The 15,149-nt window shown below is 54.1% G+C and overlaps 1 protein-coding gene across 9 annotated transcripts in view; it reads left to right on the top strand.

The window, feature by feature from the left end:
* Positions 1 to 9,722: 9,722 nt before the first annotated feature.
* ANP32A (acidic nuclear phosphoprotein 32 family member A) overlaps positions 9,723 to 15,149 on the top strand; it is a 29,791-nt gene continuing 24,364 nt past the window's right edge. For all 9 annotated transcript variants that reach the window (XR_014493520.1, XR_014493521.1, XM_083371283.1 and 6 more), the window contains exon 1: positions 9,723 to 9,977. Coding sequence is in view for 7 of the 9 variants with exons in the window: in XM_083371283.1 (XP_083227409.1) it covers positions 9,924 to 9,977 (54 nt within the window). In the remaining 2 variants the exon portion in view is untranslated. The remainder of the gene's footprint in view (positions 9,978 to 15,149) is intronic.

Below are 15,149 nucleotides of genomic sequence, written 5' to 3'. Positions count from 1 at the left end.
CAATCCACAGGTGGCACGATGTGTGGGTAACTGGCACAGCTGGCACACATCTCAAGGTCTTCTCCAGTTTCATTTCCCTGCAACTGTCTCCCTGATAAAGCGAGACACATTCCTATCTCAAGGGGATGGAGGGAGGAGGGAAATATAGAAAGTGAATGTTATCAGAAGCACAAGCAAGCTCTCCTTCCCCTCAACAATATTGACCGAGGGAAGAGAGGAGGGTTTTGGGGTCCTAACATCTATTCCCATTAGTGGACTTGTTTCCTTGCCTTTCTTCCTGTTTTATGTATTGAAACTTTTTAAAATTATTTTTGCATTAGTTACCTGTCTTATCTCATTCTGGGCCTTAGTTTTTCTGACTCCCTCATTGCAGATTCAGGCTCTTTTGCTCATATTCTGTTTTAGTTATATGCCCCTCTTTGCATTTTTTGTATGTGTCCTTTCTCTGCCCCCAGGTTTGCCAGAGAGCTCTTTTGCAACCATGCTGGTCTCGTCTGGTGTTTTTTGTTTTGGTCATGTGCTGAGTCACCTTTGGACAGACAAGGAGGCAGAGGTTCACACATTGGTTAAGGGGGAGAGGGCTAAGCAAACCCAAACAGGCCTTAGAAAGGTGTGCAAGGTGAACGTGCGGAAGAGGCGTGTTCAACAGCAGAAGCGACTGGGGATCCCCACAAAGATGGGAGCCTCAGTTTTATACTGAAGAGTTCCCTCCTCCCAAACAGAAAATAGAATAGCATATATATTCTATATTTCGTCCTCCTAAATGGATTTCCATAAAGAAATAAACTTGGTTGTGAGAGATAGTACTTAACGAGATATTAAGATTGAGGTCTCCATTCCTGTTGATCAGTGCCAGTTTTTTTTAAATGCCCTGGCTTTCGGTGTACAGGTAATCCTCAACATGACAATTGAGCCCAAAATTTCTGTAGTTAAGTCAGACATTTGTTAAGTTTTGCCCCATTTTATGACCTTTCTTGCCTCAGTTGTTACTGCAGTTGATAACTTAGTAACCTGATTGTTGAGTGAATATGGCTTCCCCATTGTCTTTGCTTGTTGGAAGTTTGCAAGAAGTGATCACATGAACTTGGGACAGCAATGATCATAAATATGAATTTTGATCACATGATCATGGGGATTTATTTATTTATTTATTTGTTTTTATAAACCGCCCTTCTCCCGAGGGACTCGGGGCGGTGTACAGAATAAGGTAGGCATACAGAATGAACAATAGTGAAAAAAACAATAGTAAAATACAAACTGGGACCCCAATTAGAGCTATCAGGCCAGGCCGAACTGCTGGAACAGGTAAGTTTTAAATTCGCGCCAGAAGGTGCGGAGGTCGGGGGCCATCCGGATTTCGGTTGGTAAGCTGTTCCAGAGGGCTGGCGCACCCACTGAGAATGCCCTCCCCCTGGGGGCCACCAGCCGACATTCCTTGAGCGGTGGCACCCTGAGGAGGCCCTCTCTGTGGGAGCGCACAGGACGGTGGGGTGCTGACATTGGCAGAAGGTGCTCCCGTAGGTAGTCCGGACCCATGCCATGTAGGGCTTTGTATGTCATTGTTAGCACCTTGAACTTCACACGGAAGGCAACTGGAAGCCAGTGCAGCGCACGGAGGAGCGGTGTGATATGGGAGTATCGGGAGGCTCCCAAGAGTGTCCGTGCCGCTGCACTTTGCACCAGTTGAAGCTTCCGAGTGGATCTCAAGGGCAGCCCCATGTAGAGAGCGTTACAATAGTCTAGGCGAGAGGTCACAAGAGCATGGGTGACTGTACGTAAGGCATCCAGGTCCAGATAAGGCCGTAATTGGCGAACTAGTCGAACCTGGGAGAAGGCCCCCTTGGTCACAGCTCCTATGTGATCTTCCAGGGAGAGCTGCGAGTCAAGGAGGACACCCAGGTTGCGGGCCTTATCAACAGGGGGTAGTAACTTGTCCCCGATGTTAAGGGATGGGATGTTCTGAGTATCCTGGCTTGCCGGTACGTACAGCCATTCAGTCTTGTCCGGGTTCAGTTGAAGCCTGTTCCTCCCCATCCATTCCCGGACCGCTTTCAGGCAGCGGGACATCACGTCGAGGGCATCACTGATGTTGTTTGGAGTTGAGACGAAAAGCTGGGTGTCATCAGCATACTGATGGTACCCTACTCCAAAGCTGCGAATGATCTCGCCCAGCGGTTTCATGTAGATGTTGAACAGGAGAGGCGAGAGGACCGACCCCTGAGGGACTCCGCAAGCGAGAGGCCTTGGGGTCGACCTCTATCCACCTGCCAACACCGACTGCGAGCGACCCTGGAGAAAGGAGGAGAACCAACGCAGAACCGTGCCTCCCACTCCCAGTCCCCTGAGGCGTCGCAGCAAGATACCATGGTCGATGGTATCGAAAGCCGCCGAGAGGTCTAATAAGACTAGGACAGAGGAATGGCCCCTGTCCCGGGCTCTCCAGAGATCATTTATCAGAGCGACCAATGCCGTCTCCGTGCTGTAGCCCGGCCTGAAGCCCGATTGGTACGGGTCTAGATAAACCGCTTCATCCAGGATCTGAGGGAGTTGGTGTGCCACCACGCTCTCAACAACCTTCGCAAGGAAGCGAAGATTGGAGACTGGACGAAAGTTATTCAATGAGGATGGGTCCAAGGTGGGCTTCTTGAGGAGAGGTCTCACCACCGCCTCCTTCAAGGCGGTGGGGAAGTGACCCTCACTCAGAGAAGCGGAGATGACTGCCAGGAACCAGCCTCGTGTCCCCTCTCGAGCTGCATATGCCAGCCAGGAAGGGCACGGGTCCAGTAAGCATGTGGAGGAGCTCAACCTCCTCATAATCCTGTCCACTTCCTTAGGAGTCACAGGATCAAATTCCTCCCAGATGACGTCGACAAGACTGTCCATGCCTTGTTCTTCCAGCTCAGCCCAGTTGGAGTCCAGGCCGGTTCGGATCCGAGCAATTTTATCCAGCAGATATTGACCGAATTCCTCGGCTCGACCCTGCAAGGGTTCCTCCCTCACCTCTTGGTTCAGTAGGGAGCGAGTCACCCTGAACAAGGCAGCCGGGCGATTATCTGCGGACGCGATGAGGGTGGAAAAGTAGTTGGATTTTGCCACCCTTATCGCAGCGAGATAAGACCTGGTGAGGATTCTTAATCGCAATCGGTTGGATTCGGATTGACTGGATCTCCAACGGCTCTCTAGGCCCCATCTCCGACGCTTCATCTCCCGGAGCTCCGCGGTGAACCATGGGGCTCGCTGGGATCTGCGCCGGGTCAGAGGCCGCAAGGGTACAACTCGGTCCAGAGCCTCCGTGGCTGCCTTTTCCCAGGCTTCCACTAAGGCATCCGCTGAGCTGTGAGCAGGGAGTGCATGTGCGTCCCCAAGCGCTGCCTGGAACCTATCAGGGTCCATTAGGCGCCTAGGGCGGTACCATCTGGTTGGCACCGCGCACCCACGGCGGGGGGTGGCAAAGGAGAAGTCTAGCCGCACGAGGTGATGATCGGTCCATGACAGGGGCATAACAGTCGTGGCACCCCCACTGATATCATCGCGCCACCGTCCAGACAAGAACACCAAGTCTGGGGTGTGGCCTCTCTCATGAGTCGGTCCAGAAATTATTTGCGACAGGTCCATGGCCGCCATGGAAGCCATGAACTCCCGAGCCAGATCGGACGATCCTCCCAGGGACGGTAGGTTAAAGTCGCCCAAGACCATGAGTCTTGGGAATTCAACCACCAACCCTGAGAGGACATCGAGTAGCTCGGGCAGGGCTGCCGCTGCACGATTAGGTGGTAGGTATGCCAGCAGCAGGCCCAACTGCGCCCCCGGGCCGTATCTCAGTAGGAGAGACTCACACCCGACCATCTGAGGGACGGTGATCTCTCGCGAGCTAAGGGATTCCCTGATGATAACTGCCACTCCCCCGCCCCTCCCATGGGTCCGAGGCTGGTGCAGCACCTGGAAACCTGGCGGGCAGAGGTCAACCAGAGGGACACCACCCTCTTGGCCCAGCCAGGTTTCCGTGATGCAAGCCAGGTCCGCGTGCTCGCTCTCCACTAGGTCACGAACAAGGTGTGCCTTGTTAGCTACGGACCTGGCATTCAGGTAGACCAGCCTTAGTATAGGAGGCTGCACACCTTCGCTCCCGGGTCCTCCGGGGAAGTACAGAGGGTCGGAGCGTCTCACCGCTTGTACAGAGCGGAGATGACACTCCCGGTGACGATACGGCCCTCTGTTTGTGCACCTTCTGCCGTTCCCCACCATCCTGGGAATAGGATGTTCGTCAGTACGCCATTGGTTATTGTCGGCGACTGGTCCTCGTTTCTCACCAATGCGAATGGTCGTAGGCCTGGCCTGCGTTATGGTACCCGGAAGGCCTGCCTTCCCCGAGCAGCCATACTCTTTTCCCGCCCCCTCCCTAACCCGACAAAAAACTTAACAAGAAACTTAACCAGAGGCCTCTTGTTGGTCTTGTGATGGAGGCCCCTGACCCTGCATGGCCATCTCTCAGAGGCCCAATGGTCGGGCCCGTCATCGAGGTTTGATGTATTGAAGGCAGGACGAACCCAGGAGAGGGGGGAACTCCTGAGGGTGAGTAGATCTATGCAAGAATATTGAAGACGCATAGGGAGCATTGGGAAGGCGGTCCCCTGGGTGGAGCATTAGAAGGAGAGTCTAGTCGGGTAGGTGGGTATCTGGACCGTCACCCAGCCACTGCCACTTGGTTGGGTGAACCCCAGAAGCAGGCCACTCCCCATCCTCTCACGATGGGTTGTGATTCTGCTTCTGGGGGTGGTCCAGGACCCACTCTGGGTGAAGCATACCCCATAGAGCTCTCACCTCTATGGGGCTGCAGGTGTAGGACAGGCCACTCTGCCACCGTGGCTTGCACCCAGGCCCATCATGTCCTGTGGGGCGAGGGAGGGCAGGGGGGTTCGGAGCTGGTGGAGGCCAGATGTTGATGGCCTCGGTGGTCTAGTCGCCGTCACCTCCAACGGTCAGCTGCATCCTGGCATCTTTAGGGGTGTTGATCGGCACGGAGATACCGTCGGCACCTAGGGTGCGGGCCGGGAACGCCACGCCGCATCTAGTGGTGCTGCTGTCGAGGGGTTTTCGGTGAGTTGGTTGACCGGGGCCTGGAGAAGTTTAGCGCCGCTGTCAAAGGCCCCTCGGTGGTGGTCGATCGGGTCCGCATAGCCGGTCTGCGGCCTCTCCTTGACCCCAGGGAGATGCCGCCGTTGTTCAGGAGCAGGCCAGGAGGTCGAAGCAGGGCAACGACTCCGGTCCTGCTCAGGGCGGTTGCTGCGGCTGTCTCTTCCGCCGCCTAGCTGATCCATTTGATCCGCGGGGTCTTTCCTGATCATCCCTGGCGCCGCTGTTGCCCAGGGAGGCATAATAGGGAGCCGAGGGTGGAGGCACCGGCCCCACTCCGGATGGCTGCAGCAGTTGCAGCGGCTCGGGGGCGGGTTAGAGGCGCCCCATCGCCACTGCCCCTGCCGGTGTTCGGGCCCGTGGGGAGATGACAGGCTAGGGCCCCGCGGGTACTCGCCGTCGCCGCTGCCGATGATGCCGCCGCCTCCGCTACCCAGCTGGTCCGCAGCGCCTCCGTTGGTCGCTTGGGGACGCCGCCGGAGTCGAACAGGTGGGGGGGTTGGGGCAGGGCAGAGATGTTGCCGCCGTCGCCCGGGAGCCGGTCAGGGGGCCGGGGCAGAGCAGAGCCTCCGGCCCCCCCTGGATGGCTGCGATGGTTGTCGTGGTCCAGGGGCGGGCTTGGAGAGGCCCTGCCGCCGCCGACACCGTCGCTGCCGGTTCCCTGAATAGGCGACCAGACTGGGAAAAAGAGTCGTCGCCGCCGCCGCTGTCATCCTCGCCGCCGGCGCCTCCGCCGCACAGCTGATCCGCGGAGACACCGCTGCCGCCCGGGAGCCGATCAGGGGGCCGGGGCAGAGCAGAGCCTCCGGCCCCTCCTGGATGCGTGCCCAGGGCCAGGGGGCGGGCCTGGGAAAGCCCTGCCGCCACTGCCATCGTGGCTGCCGGCTCCCAGGCTAGGCGACCGAACTGGAGCTGGGGAGTCGTCGCCATCGCCGCTGTAGTCGCCGCTGTAGTCCTCGCCGCCGCCGGCGCCTCCGCCGCACAGATGATCTGCGGAGACGCCGCTGCCGCCCGGGAGCCGATCAGGAGCCGATCAGGGGGCCGGGGCAGAGCAGAGCCTCCGGCCCCTCCTGGATGCCTGCCAAGGGCCAGGGGGCGGGCCTGGGGAAGCCCTGCCGCCATTGCCATCGTGGCTGCCGGCTCCCCGAATAGGCGACCGAGCTGGAGCTTGGGAGTCGTCGCCATCGCCGCTGTAGGCGCCTCCGCCGCACAGCTGATCCGCGGAGATGCCGCCCCTGCCCGGCAGCATGAACAGAGGTAGAGGCAGGGCAGAGGCGCTGGCCCCCGTTTATAACGGTTGCCAATGGCCCAGGTGGCGAGCCGGAGATGTCCCGGCACCCCTGCAGCTGTTTCGGGAGGCAGCGGGCGGTACCATTGCCCAGCTCATCTGCCCGAATTTCTGGCCCCACCCCAGGGGTCCGCTGACATCCCTGGGGGGCTCCTGGGGGGACGCCTTACCGTTGGGGGCTACGGAGCTCTCCCCAGCGCGTCCGCCATCTTTGGAGCCGGAAAGAAAAAAAAGGTCATAAATGAAAAACAGTCACACTTTTTTCAGTGCTGTTGTAACTTTGAACGGTCAGGAAATGAACTGTTCTAAGTCAAGGACTATCTTGCACATGGCTCTGAGCCATTGGGAGTAAAGCAGCACAGAATCTTAGCAATACACAAATAACTTAGCAACTTAGCAGATGGAAAACAGGCCCTACCTAGAGTCTGTTAGGGGCATTCCAATAAGAAATGAGAAATACAATGGTTTTGAATTCTAAGAAATACTTCTGCAGGCTTACAAAATTCTGCTGAAAAGCTTCAAATCAAAATAATATTGAGATCCAAAGTTCTCCCCTGAAAGGAGAAAAATAGAGGCAAAATCTTTTTTAAAAAGGCGCAGACGTGGATACAGTATTTGTGTGTGTATCCCCAGTATAATTTTAGTCCTTCCTATCAATTGTATGGCTATTCACATACTGTAAACAACATATACAGGTATTCCCCGACTTATGAATTCATTTAGTGACCATTCCAATTTCCAACAGCACTGAAAAAAGTGACTTATGACCATATTTCACACTTATTGACCGTTGCAGCATCCCCAGGGCCATGTCATTTTATATTTGGATGCTCCACAACTGATTCATATTTATGACGGCTGTCGTGTCCCGGGGCCACGTGATCCCCTTTTGTGACTTTCTGACAAGCAATGTCAAAGCCAGATTCAGTTAACAATCGTGTTAGTAACTTATCAACTGCAGTGATTCACTTAACAACCATGGCAAGAAAGGTTGTAAAATGGGACAAGGTTCACCTAACTTCTCATTTAAGCAACAGAAATGTTGGGTTCAATTGTGCTTATAAGTTGAGAACTACCTATATTCATCATTTACCATCTTTAACGCTCCCCTTTTCTTAAACTACTAGCTTTTCCTTAAGTTTAAATAAAATAAATGGTTTTAGTAAACAACAGAAATACCTATATTTCTTAAGCTGTTTCCTTTAGAAAGAAAGTATTCTATTCCTGTTTACCCTCTGGCATCTGAATTACAAAAAAAGCAGTCAGAGGAAAGCAAGACAAGGAGTCCACCTTTATCTCTTTGGAACTTAAGGATATTCGTGCAGTACAGCCTAGAATTGAAGGGCCCGTTTGGACTAGAGAGAAAGAATGTAGATTTTTTGTCACTTTCTTATCTAATCACTGGGTACGGTTAGCAATTCTTACAGTAGCAGTAGAGACAGGCAACTTTTCATGTAGCACACCAAGAACAGTTTCTGGAACTGGTGAAATGCTCAGGGGCTGCCACAGAAAAGAGGGGGTCAAGCTATTCTCCAAAGCCCCTGAAGGCAGGAGAAGAACCAATGGATGGAAACTGATCAACCTAGAACTAAGGAGAAACTTCCTGACAGTTAGAACAATTAACCAATGGAACAACCTGCCTCCAGAGGTGGTGAATGCTCCAACACTGGAAGTTTTTAAGAAGAGACTGGCCAGCCACTTGTCTGAAATGGTATAGGGTTTCCTGCCTGAGCAGCGGGTTGGACTAGATGACCTCCAAGGTCCCTTCCAACTCTATTATTCTTATTGTTACTGCTTTTCACAACCCTGGGATCTCATTCAGTCTTTGAAAATGCAAAACAATCTTAAGGATTCTCAAACGGTTCATATTCTCTACCCCTGATCTGCTTACATAGAAACATCCAGCTGGCTGACTGCAAAATACTCAGTAGGGTCAGACCTAATTAACATTTGGATGGAGATCACAAAAAATGCCAGAGCAACAGGGTAGAATGAGAAGCCTCAATTACGTGTGGGAAGAAGGCTCAGAGACAAAGTACATAGACATGTCAATCAATTAGAATGAGCTGGAACAACCCCCCCCCCAAGCAGGAGACCCTGTACCATTTCAGGCAAGTGGTTGTCCAGTCTCTTCTCAAAAGCCTGTGAAAACACTGGGAATTGTGACTTGAGGGAGTATTTTTGCCTTCATATATGCAGTTATTGGAAGTACTTTGTGCTCTCATATTTATTCTCCAGAAAAGAATCCAGCAGCCCCACCCAGCTCTTGCCAGATCTGCCCCACTGTCCTGCCGGAGAAGAGAAAAGCTGGAAGTCACACTATAAAACTACTCCTATAACAGTTGTACCTAATGCAGAATCAAAGTCTGCAACAGTAGTTAGCCTTATTAGCAAAGATTAATAGCAACGTGCACTTCACTTTCCAGAACAATTGAGCTAACCAGAAAGGTTAATAAATAAAACCCAACAGTTGACACTACTTTAAGGCAGGCAGGACAGGGCGGCGACCAGAATACCTGCGATACCACCAACGACGCAGCAGGAAAAGCAACCCGATTAAGGCGTTTCTTCTCCTCCGGCTCATACAAACGGGACATTTAAGACAAGATGCGGAAGCCAAGCTGTCCAGAGGGGGAAAGCCCGAGCCAGTCCAGCTGCTGCCGCTTTCCAAGGCCCTTGTCGCGTCCGACGCGGCAGCCGAGGAGCCCCCCTGCCCGGTAGGGTTTCCCGCTGGAGCCCTCCGGTCTCCCCTCTGATGAGCGGCAGCGGCCTCTTCCCGGCCCCTCCGCCACAGCGGTTATCGGATCCGGGAAATGCCCGGCCCGCCCGCCTTTCCCGGGGCCGGTCCGGGCGGTAGCAGCGGCACCCCGGAGAGCAACTGCGTCTTCCCGGCCGAGAAAGCCCCACGCGCTCCGCCCGCCTTCTCCGACGCTGCTCCGCCGCCAGACCTCGCCAGCAGCTGCTCCGTCGCCCGCGCCTCGGCCGCCCCGGCGCTCACCGACCCCGCGGGCCGAGGGCTCCGTGAATCGGCAGGCGGCGCCCGGCCCGCCCCCCGAGATTCCCGCCCGCTGCGCCTCCGCCTCCGCCGCCGCCGCCGCCGAGCGCCCTCCGACTCCCACCGCAGCTCGCGCCGACTGCTCCGCGTCTCCTTCGTTAGCGACCGGGCGGTGGCACCCGCCGGCCTACCGCGTTCTCCCATTGGTACGTCGGCCGCCGGCCCAGCCTCCCTCGTCCTCCGGTTGGCCTCGCCGCCCGTCCCTCAAACGGGAGCCTTTTCTCGCGGAGCGCCCGCCCCCGCGGCGATCACGCTAGTGTGCGCGCTGGTTGGCCGCGTTGGGGGATTCCGAGCGAAGCTGGTTGAGCGCTCAAAGTCCCTCTTCGCCTCGCGCGCTGGCTCTGGACGGGGGGCGGGCGGGGGGGTCGCCGCTGGAGCCACCGGTGTCAACACAAAGGAGGGAGCGGAGCGCGGCGGAGCCAGGCGGCCTCCCGCGGAATCGGGGACATGGACATGAAGAAAAGGCTCCACTTAGAGCTGCGGAACAGGACGCCCTCCGACGTAAGCCAGCGCGGGCGGCGGGGGGCTTCGCGGCGGCGGCGGCGGGAGAAACCGGGGCGGCCGGGCCGGGCCAGGCGGGGCGCGCGGGGAGCCCCTCTGCGGAGCGCCGGGCGGGCGGGCGGGCGAGGGCGCCGTCCTGCCAGCTGCCGTCGCGAGTGCCGCGCCGCTGCCCTTGAGGCGCCCACGGGGCGAGCGCGCGCGGCGGTCTGCGCCGGAGGGGGCCGAGATGGCGGGAGGGAAGCGCCCCCACCCCGCCTGCTCTCCGGAGGCGGCGGCCGCTGCTTCGCCCGGGCGGAAGACCAGGAACGCGCCGCCCGAGCCGGGCTGCCGGCCGACTTGCTCCTGCGCTCGGGAGGAGTTGGGCCGGGGCGCGCGGGGGCCGGCCGGCGAGGGGCCGGGGTCGCCCGCAAGTTGAGGCGTCCCCGGATGGGTCGCTCCCGCGCCGCGGATCAGGCGCAGTTGGCCGGGGAGCCATATTTGCAACTTTGTAGTCCTCATGAACGCGCCCTTTCTCCTCCCCCCCCGCCCCAGATGTGCGGGGCTGGGGCGGCAGCGCCGGGGGGGCGGAGGCCCGATCGCCCCCCGGGCCCCCTGCCGCGCTCGGGCCGGGGAGGGAGGGGGCGGCGGCGGGGCCTGGGCTCGGCCGAACTTGGGATGCTGCGGCGGGCGGCTGCCCGGGAGGCGAAACTTTATCCGCGGACTCGGCCGGGCCGCCCGCCCGATGCCGGCCGGAGTTGCGGGGGGGGAGCGGGGGCGCTGCGTTTTCCTCCCAAGGAGAAATTAAGGTGGCGGGGGGGGCCGCGCGGCGCGCTCGGATCTGGGGGCTTCGCCTCGCCGGGAAGCGCCCCGCGCCCAGCCCCACCCAGGGGGCGACGTCTTCCTCCGGCGGGGCGGGGGGCCTTTACGTAAGGCGGGGAGTCGCGGCGCTGCCCCCCCCGCGGGTCACCTGCCTCCCGGGCGAAGCGCCGCTCCCGCCCCTCCCCCGCGCCGGAGCGCCCACCGGCCGTTTACGTCAGGCCGCCTTCGCGCTCGGGGAGCCCGGCGGGAGGGGCACTCGGAGCCCCCCCCTCCCGGTCCGCGGAGGAGCGCGCTCGGCCCCTCGGAAGCAGCCGGCCTCCGCCGCGCCAGCCGCCCGCCCGCCCGAAGTAGGACACGGCGCCATCTTTTTCCCCCGCCGACCTGCAGCGAGGAGAAAGGGCTGCCCGGGCGAGCGGCGCCGGGCTCGGCCCCCCGGCGGCGGACGCGGACTGCCCGAGGCGCCTTCGCGGGCTGCCGGCCCTGGGGGGCGGCGGAGGCCCCCCTCCCGCCCGCTGGCCTCGCTGCGCCCCGCCGAACGCGCGCCCAGGGCGGCCGCCTCCCCTCCCGGCGGCCCGGAAGGCTGAGGGAAGCTCCGCTCCGGGGAGGAAGGGAGGCGGCGGTCGGGGGGCGCCCTCCCCAGCCTGGCACGACGGCCGCTCTCCAGGGCTGCCATTTTGTCGCCGAGGGGAAGGCGCGCAGTTAGCTCGGCGAGCCAGGAAGGGCCGGGCGCGGGGCTCGGGGCGGGCGCAGCCGACGGCGGCCGCCTGGGCTGAAGGGACGGGGAAGCCCGTGCCGGTCGCTACCCGATGGGGAGAGACGGGCGGTTCGATGCCGGTTCCGAGAGGCCCCGGCCCCAGAGGCGAAGGCTACTCTGGCCGGTTTTACCTGCCTGGCAAAGGACCCGGTGGCCGCCCCAGACGGGAAAGTCTTTTGCAAGACCCCTCCGGAGCCGCAGCTGGGGCTCGGTCGCCGTGGACCTTTCCTTACCGGAGAGGGACGATTAGGCAAATGACTGTCCTTGGAAGGGCCCCTCTCTTTTCCCCGACTCTTGGAAGCTGCAAAAATAGCTTCTTGCCGTCCCTCTGCCTGTCTTTTGCTCAAAATTTTGCAGCTATGTAATAATCATCGCAAAGAGTCATGTTGTGTCAAGATGGCTTCGCAGTGTTCTGTAAACTCCACACTTTATTGAGAGAGGGAGTTCCTTTAAATATGTTGGCAGAAAGAATGGAGCCTTGGGGATACCCCACTCAAAAAGAAGTAAAGAAATTCAGCTGTCTAGAACTTACTTAGACTGTGATTGTGCACATAAGAACAATGCAGATTTATGTCAAAATTTTCATTTATTACTCTTGAGAATTTTGCCAAATCAGAATTTGCATTTTTTACAAAAAAAATTGGCTTAAAAGTGTTAAGCAACTTAGTTAACAATTCAATAAAAAAAATACATTGAAATTTTTTCCTGGTATTCTTTGTATTATTAGATTGGAGTGTCAACTGTACAAATGAGCATGGCTGGAGTATTTTTTGCAATAATTGAAAAAATGCATGTAAATAAAAGAAAGGCGAAATCAGTAAGAAGTTAAAATTATGAACACAGTTCTCGTAAATTTTGAAGAGGATTGCACCCAGAAGCAAAGCTTTAAGTTACAATACTTAGTCTAGGGGCATGATACCTTCTGTGTTAATTTCTGGCTTTGTGGTAAATTGGTGCAATTTACTAGTTTGTTTGAATACTGTTTTATTCACAGCTGCATTCTTCATTCTTATGAGCTTTTCTGAGCTCTTGTGGGTGAAATTTGTCTCATTTCCTGGCAACAAATCTTGAATTCAGTGGGACTTGCTTCCAAATAGCTGTGTACAGGATTATCTCACCAGTCTTGTAATCGTGCTGATTTACAAAAGACATTGGTTAATTACATAATGGAAAAACAGTTGAGAATGAGGCAGGGAATTCAGGCTTCTGTGAATGCAAGTAAGATACAAACTTCAGGATCACCAAAATCAGGGACTTGTTTTTAAACATGTAGTTTCAGAAGCTTACATTCTTCTTCTTTCCACCAGGTGGACTCAGCACAGTTCACTAAATAAACAACTTGAAAACAAAGCTGTAATCTACCAAAATTAGTGTCAAAATAACATAGCAAACAGCCAGGGGAAAAGCCATTAACTATAGATCAAACTAAAAATATTCAGCAAGTGGCCTTCAGCAGCTTGATTTCCCCCCCTCAAATATCTAAAAAGGTCTTCTCCAATAGAGCCTATTTTTATTAAGAGCTTGCCTTTCTCTGTTGGGCAGGGGAATCTCTGGAAGGGCTCCAGATCTGGGAGGAGGAACATATGGTGGTCCTTAAGACACCAATGTCCCAAGTCATTCAGGCTCACTTGATCTAGTGAGAAGGTGATTTCATTCAGAGCATGACAGGGCATTATGCTTAAAAGCTTTTGAAATGCAATGGCATCGGGAGGCCTTCTGCATTCATTGGGGACTGATAGCGAAGAAGGTTTTCTAGAATTCCAGGTTCCTGTCCATTGTGTTTCTGTAGCAACACATTTCAAGCTCAGTGAGATACTAATGAAATGTCACCCTCTCTCATCTACCTTGGGGATAGATGTGCAACAATTATAAACTCTAGTTCTCAAATATGTCCATGAACTTTTATTTTATTAGATGTATCTTGCCATTTCCTCCATGAATTTAGAGAATTCTTATGAGGTTGGTAGAAGTGAAGGAGTCACTGGTCCAAAGTGACCACTGAACTTTCATGGCTGAAGATAGAACTCCCTTATCTCAGTCTAGCATTTCATTTGTTTAACCACACGTTACAGTTTTGATGCAAGAAGAGAGAAAAAAACCTTTGGGGCTACTACTAGTAATACAGAAGTAGCTTATTAGTATGTTGGGAAGTAGCCTACTAAACTTACCCAAGGACTTTTTTTTTGTCATTCCATCCCAGCTGCCTATAGACTTTTTAGTGTTTATAGTTCTGATGTTGGTGAGTTTAGACATGACAGAGCATTAAAAAAATGGATATTTTGTTTTTGACAGTACATCCAGGTGACTTGGATTCAAATCTAAATTCAACCATAGATGAAATAAAAGTGAACTCATTGAGAACTGTTATTTTGGGAAATTAATACAATATGCTTAGTGGCTTCAATCCACTTTGCTTTCAGGTTGCAGAGGAGGCCCTCTGAACAGTTTGCAAGTACAGGTTTTTTTGCTAGATTGGAATTCCTATAAAAAGAGTAATATAACTCGGCATAGAAACTGGCAAAACGAATAAAACCTGCCTACAGTTTTCAGAAAGCATCTCATATTTCATTAATTAGTTGGGACATTAATTAGTCAGAAGTCAATGCCTTTTCTTTCTTTTTTCCCTTTGCCCTTCCCCTTTTCCTCCCTTATTTTCCTACTATTTTCTTTTGTATTTTTTTAATTTTATATTATAAACTAATAAATAATGTGCTAAGCACATTGATTTGTGCTTAGATTGTAAGCCGCCCTGAGTCTTCGGAGAAGGGCGGGATATAAATGGGATTTTTAAAAAATTAATTAGTTTCTGTTATTGAATGCTTAAAGGTGATGGTACCCATAAACAGCTACGTAATCCAATGGTAAAGACATAAGCAATAGAAATGAGAGGATGAGGTAGATACAATCATAACCAAAAACCCCAGATAAAAGTATAATCTTGTTCTTATACTAAGTTATCTTACAATAAGATCTTAAAATATCTAGTTCTTATTGCAAATATGCAATGTCTCCTGCAAACCACAAAGATTTTAAAATGGTAAAAACTAGAAGCCAGCCTGAACTCATTTCTGTAGCAGCCTTTGGACCCTCATTGAAATTCATCTAAAATTGTCAGTGTGAGAGACTGTAATGCTTTAGGGTTCAAAATGAAAGTTGTGCTTTTTTGGGGGGGGTTTATATATCTTCTTCAAGAAATATAACACTTTACAAATATTTCTAATTCATGCATGGACAAGTGTTGGGGCCACAAAATTGCACATAGGGTGTGTTGGTTGATGTGCATGTAAATATCTAATACTCCTTTACACACTCAGAACCTTCAGAACAAATAACTTTTTTCTCCAGCTCCCATAACACTTCTTGAGGGCTCTTCAGCAGTGGATCAGACAGCTTCTTGGAGTCCCTGGGACTCCATCTCTGGAGCTTTTTAAGCCCAGGTTGGATAGCAATTTGTTCAGGACAGTCTGAGAATTCCTGTCTGTGGTGGGGACCTCCAACCCCATGATTCAATGAAGCCCTATAGGTGCTTATAACCACTAGAGTTGTTTCAAGAGTGTTTCAGCTACCCATAGAATCCTCATATAGGTGGCCAGAGGGGCAATGCCAGCCACCCAGGTGGA

Source organism: Vipera ursinii, assembly GCF_947247035.1.
Source record: "Vipera ursinii genome assembly, chromosome: 11".
Lineage (NCBI taxonomy): Eukaryota > Metazoa > Chordata > Lepidosauria > Squamata > Viperidae > Vipera > Vipera ursinii.
This window is presented reverse-complemented; position numbering and strand designations above follow the sequence as displayed.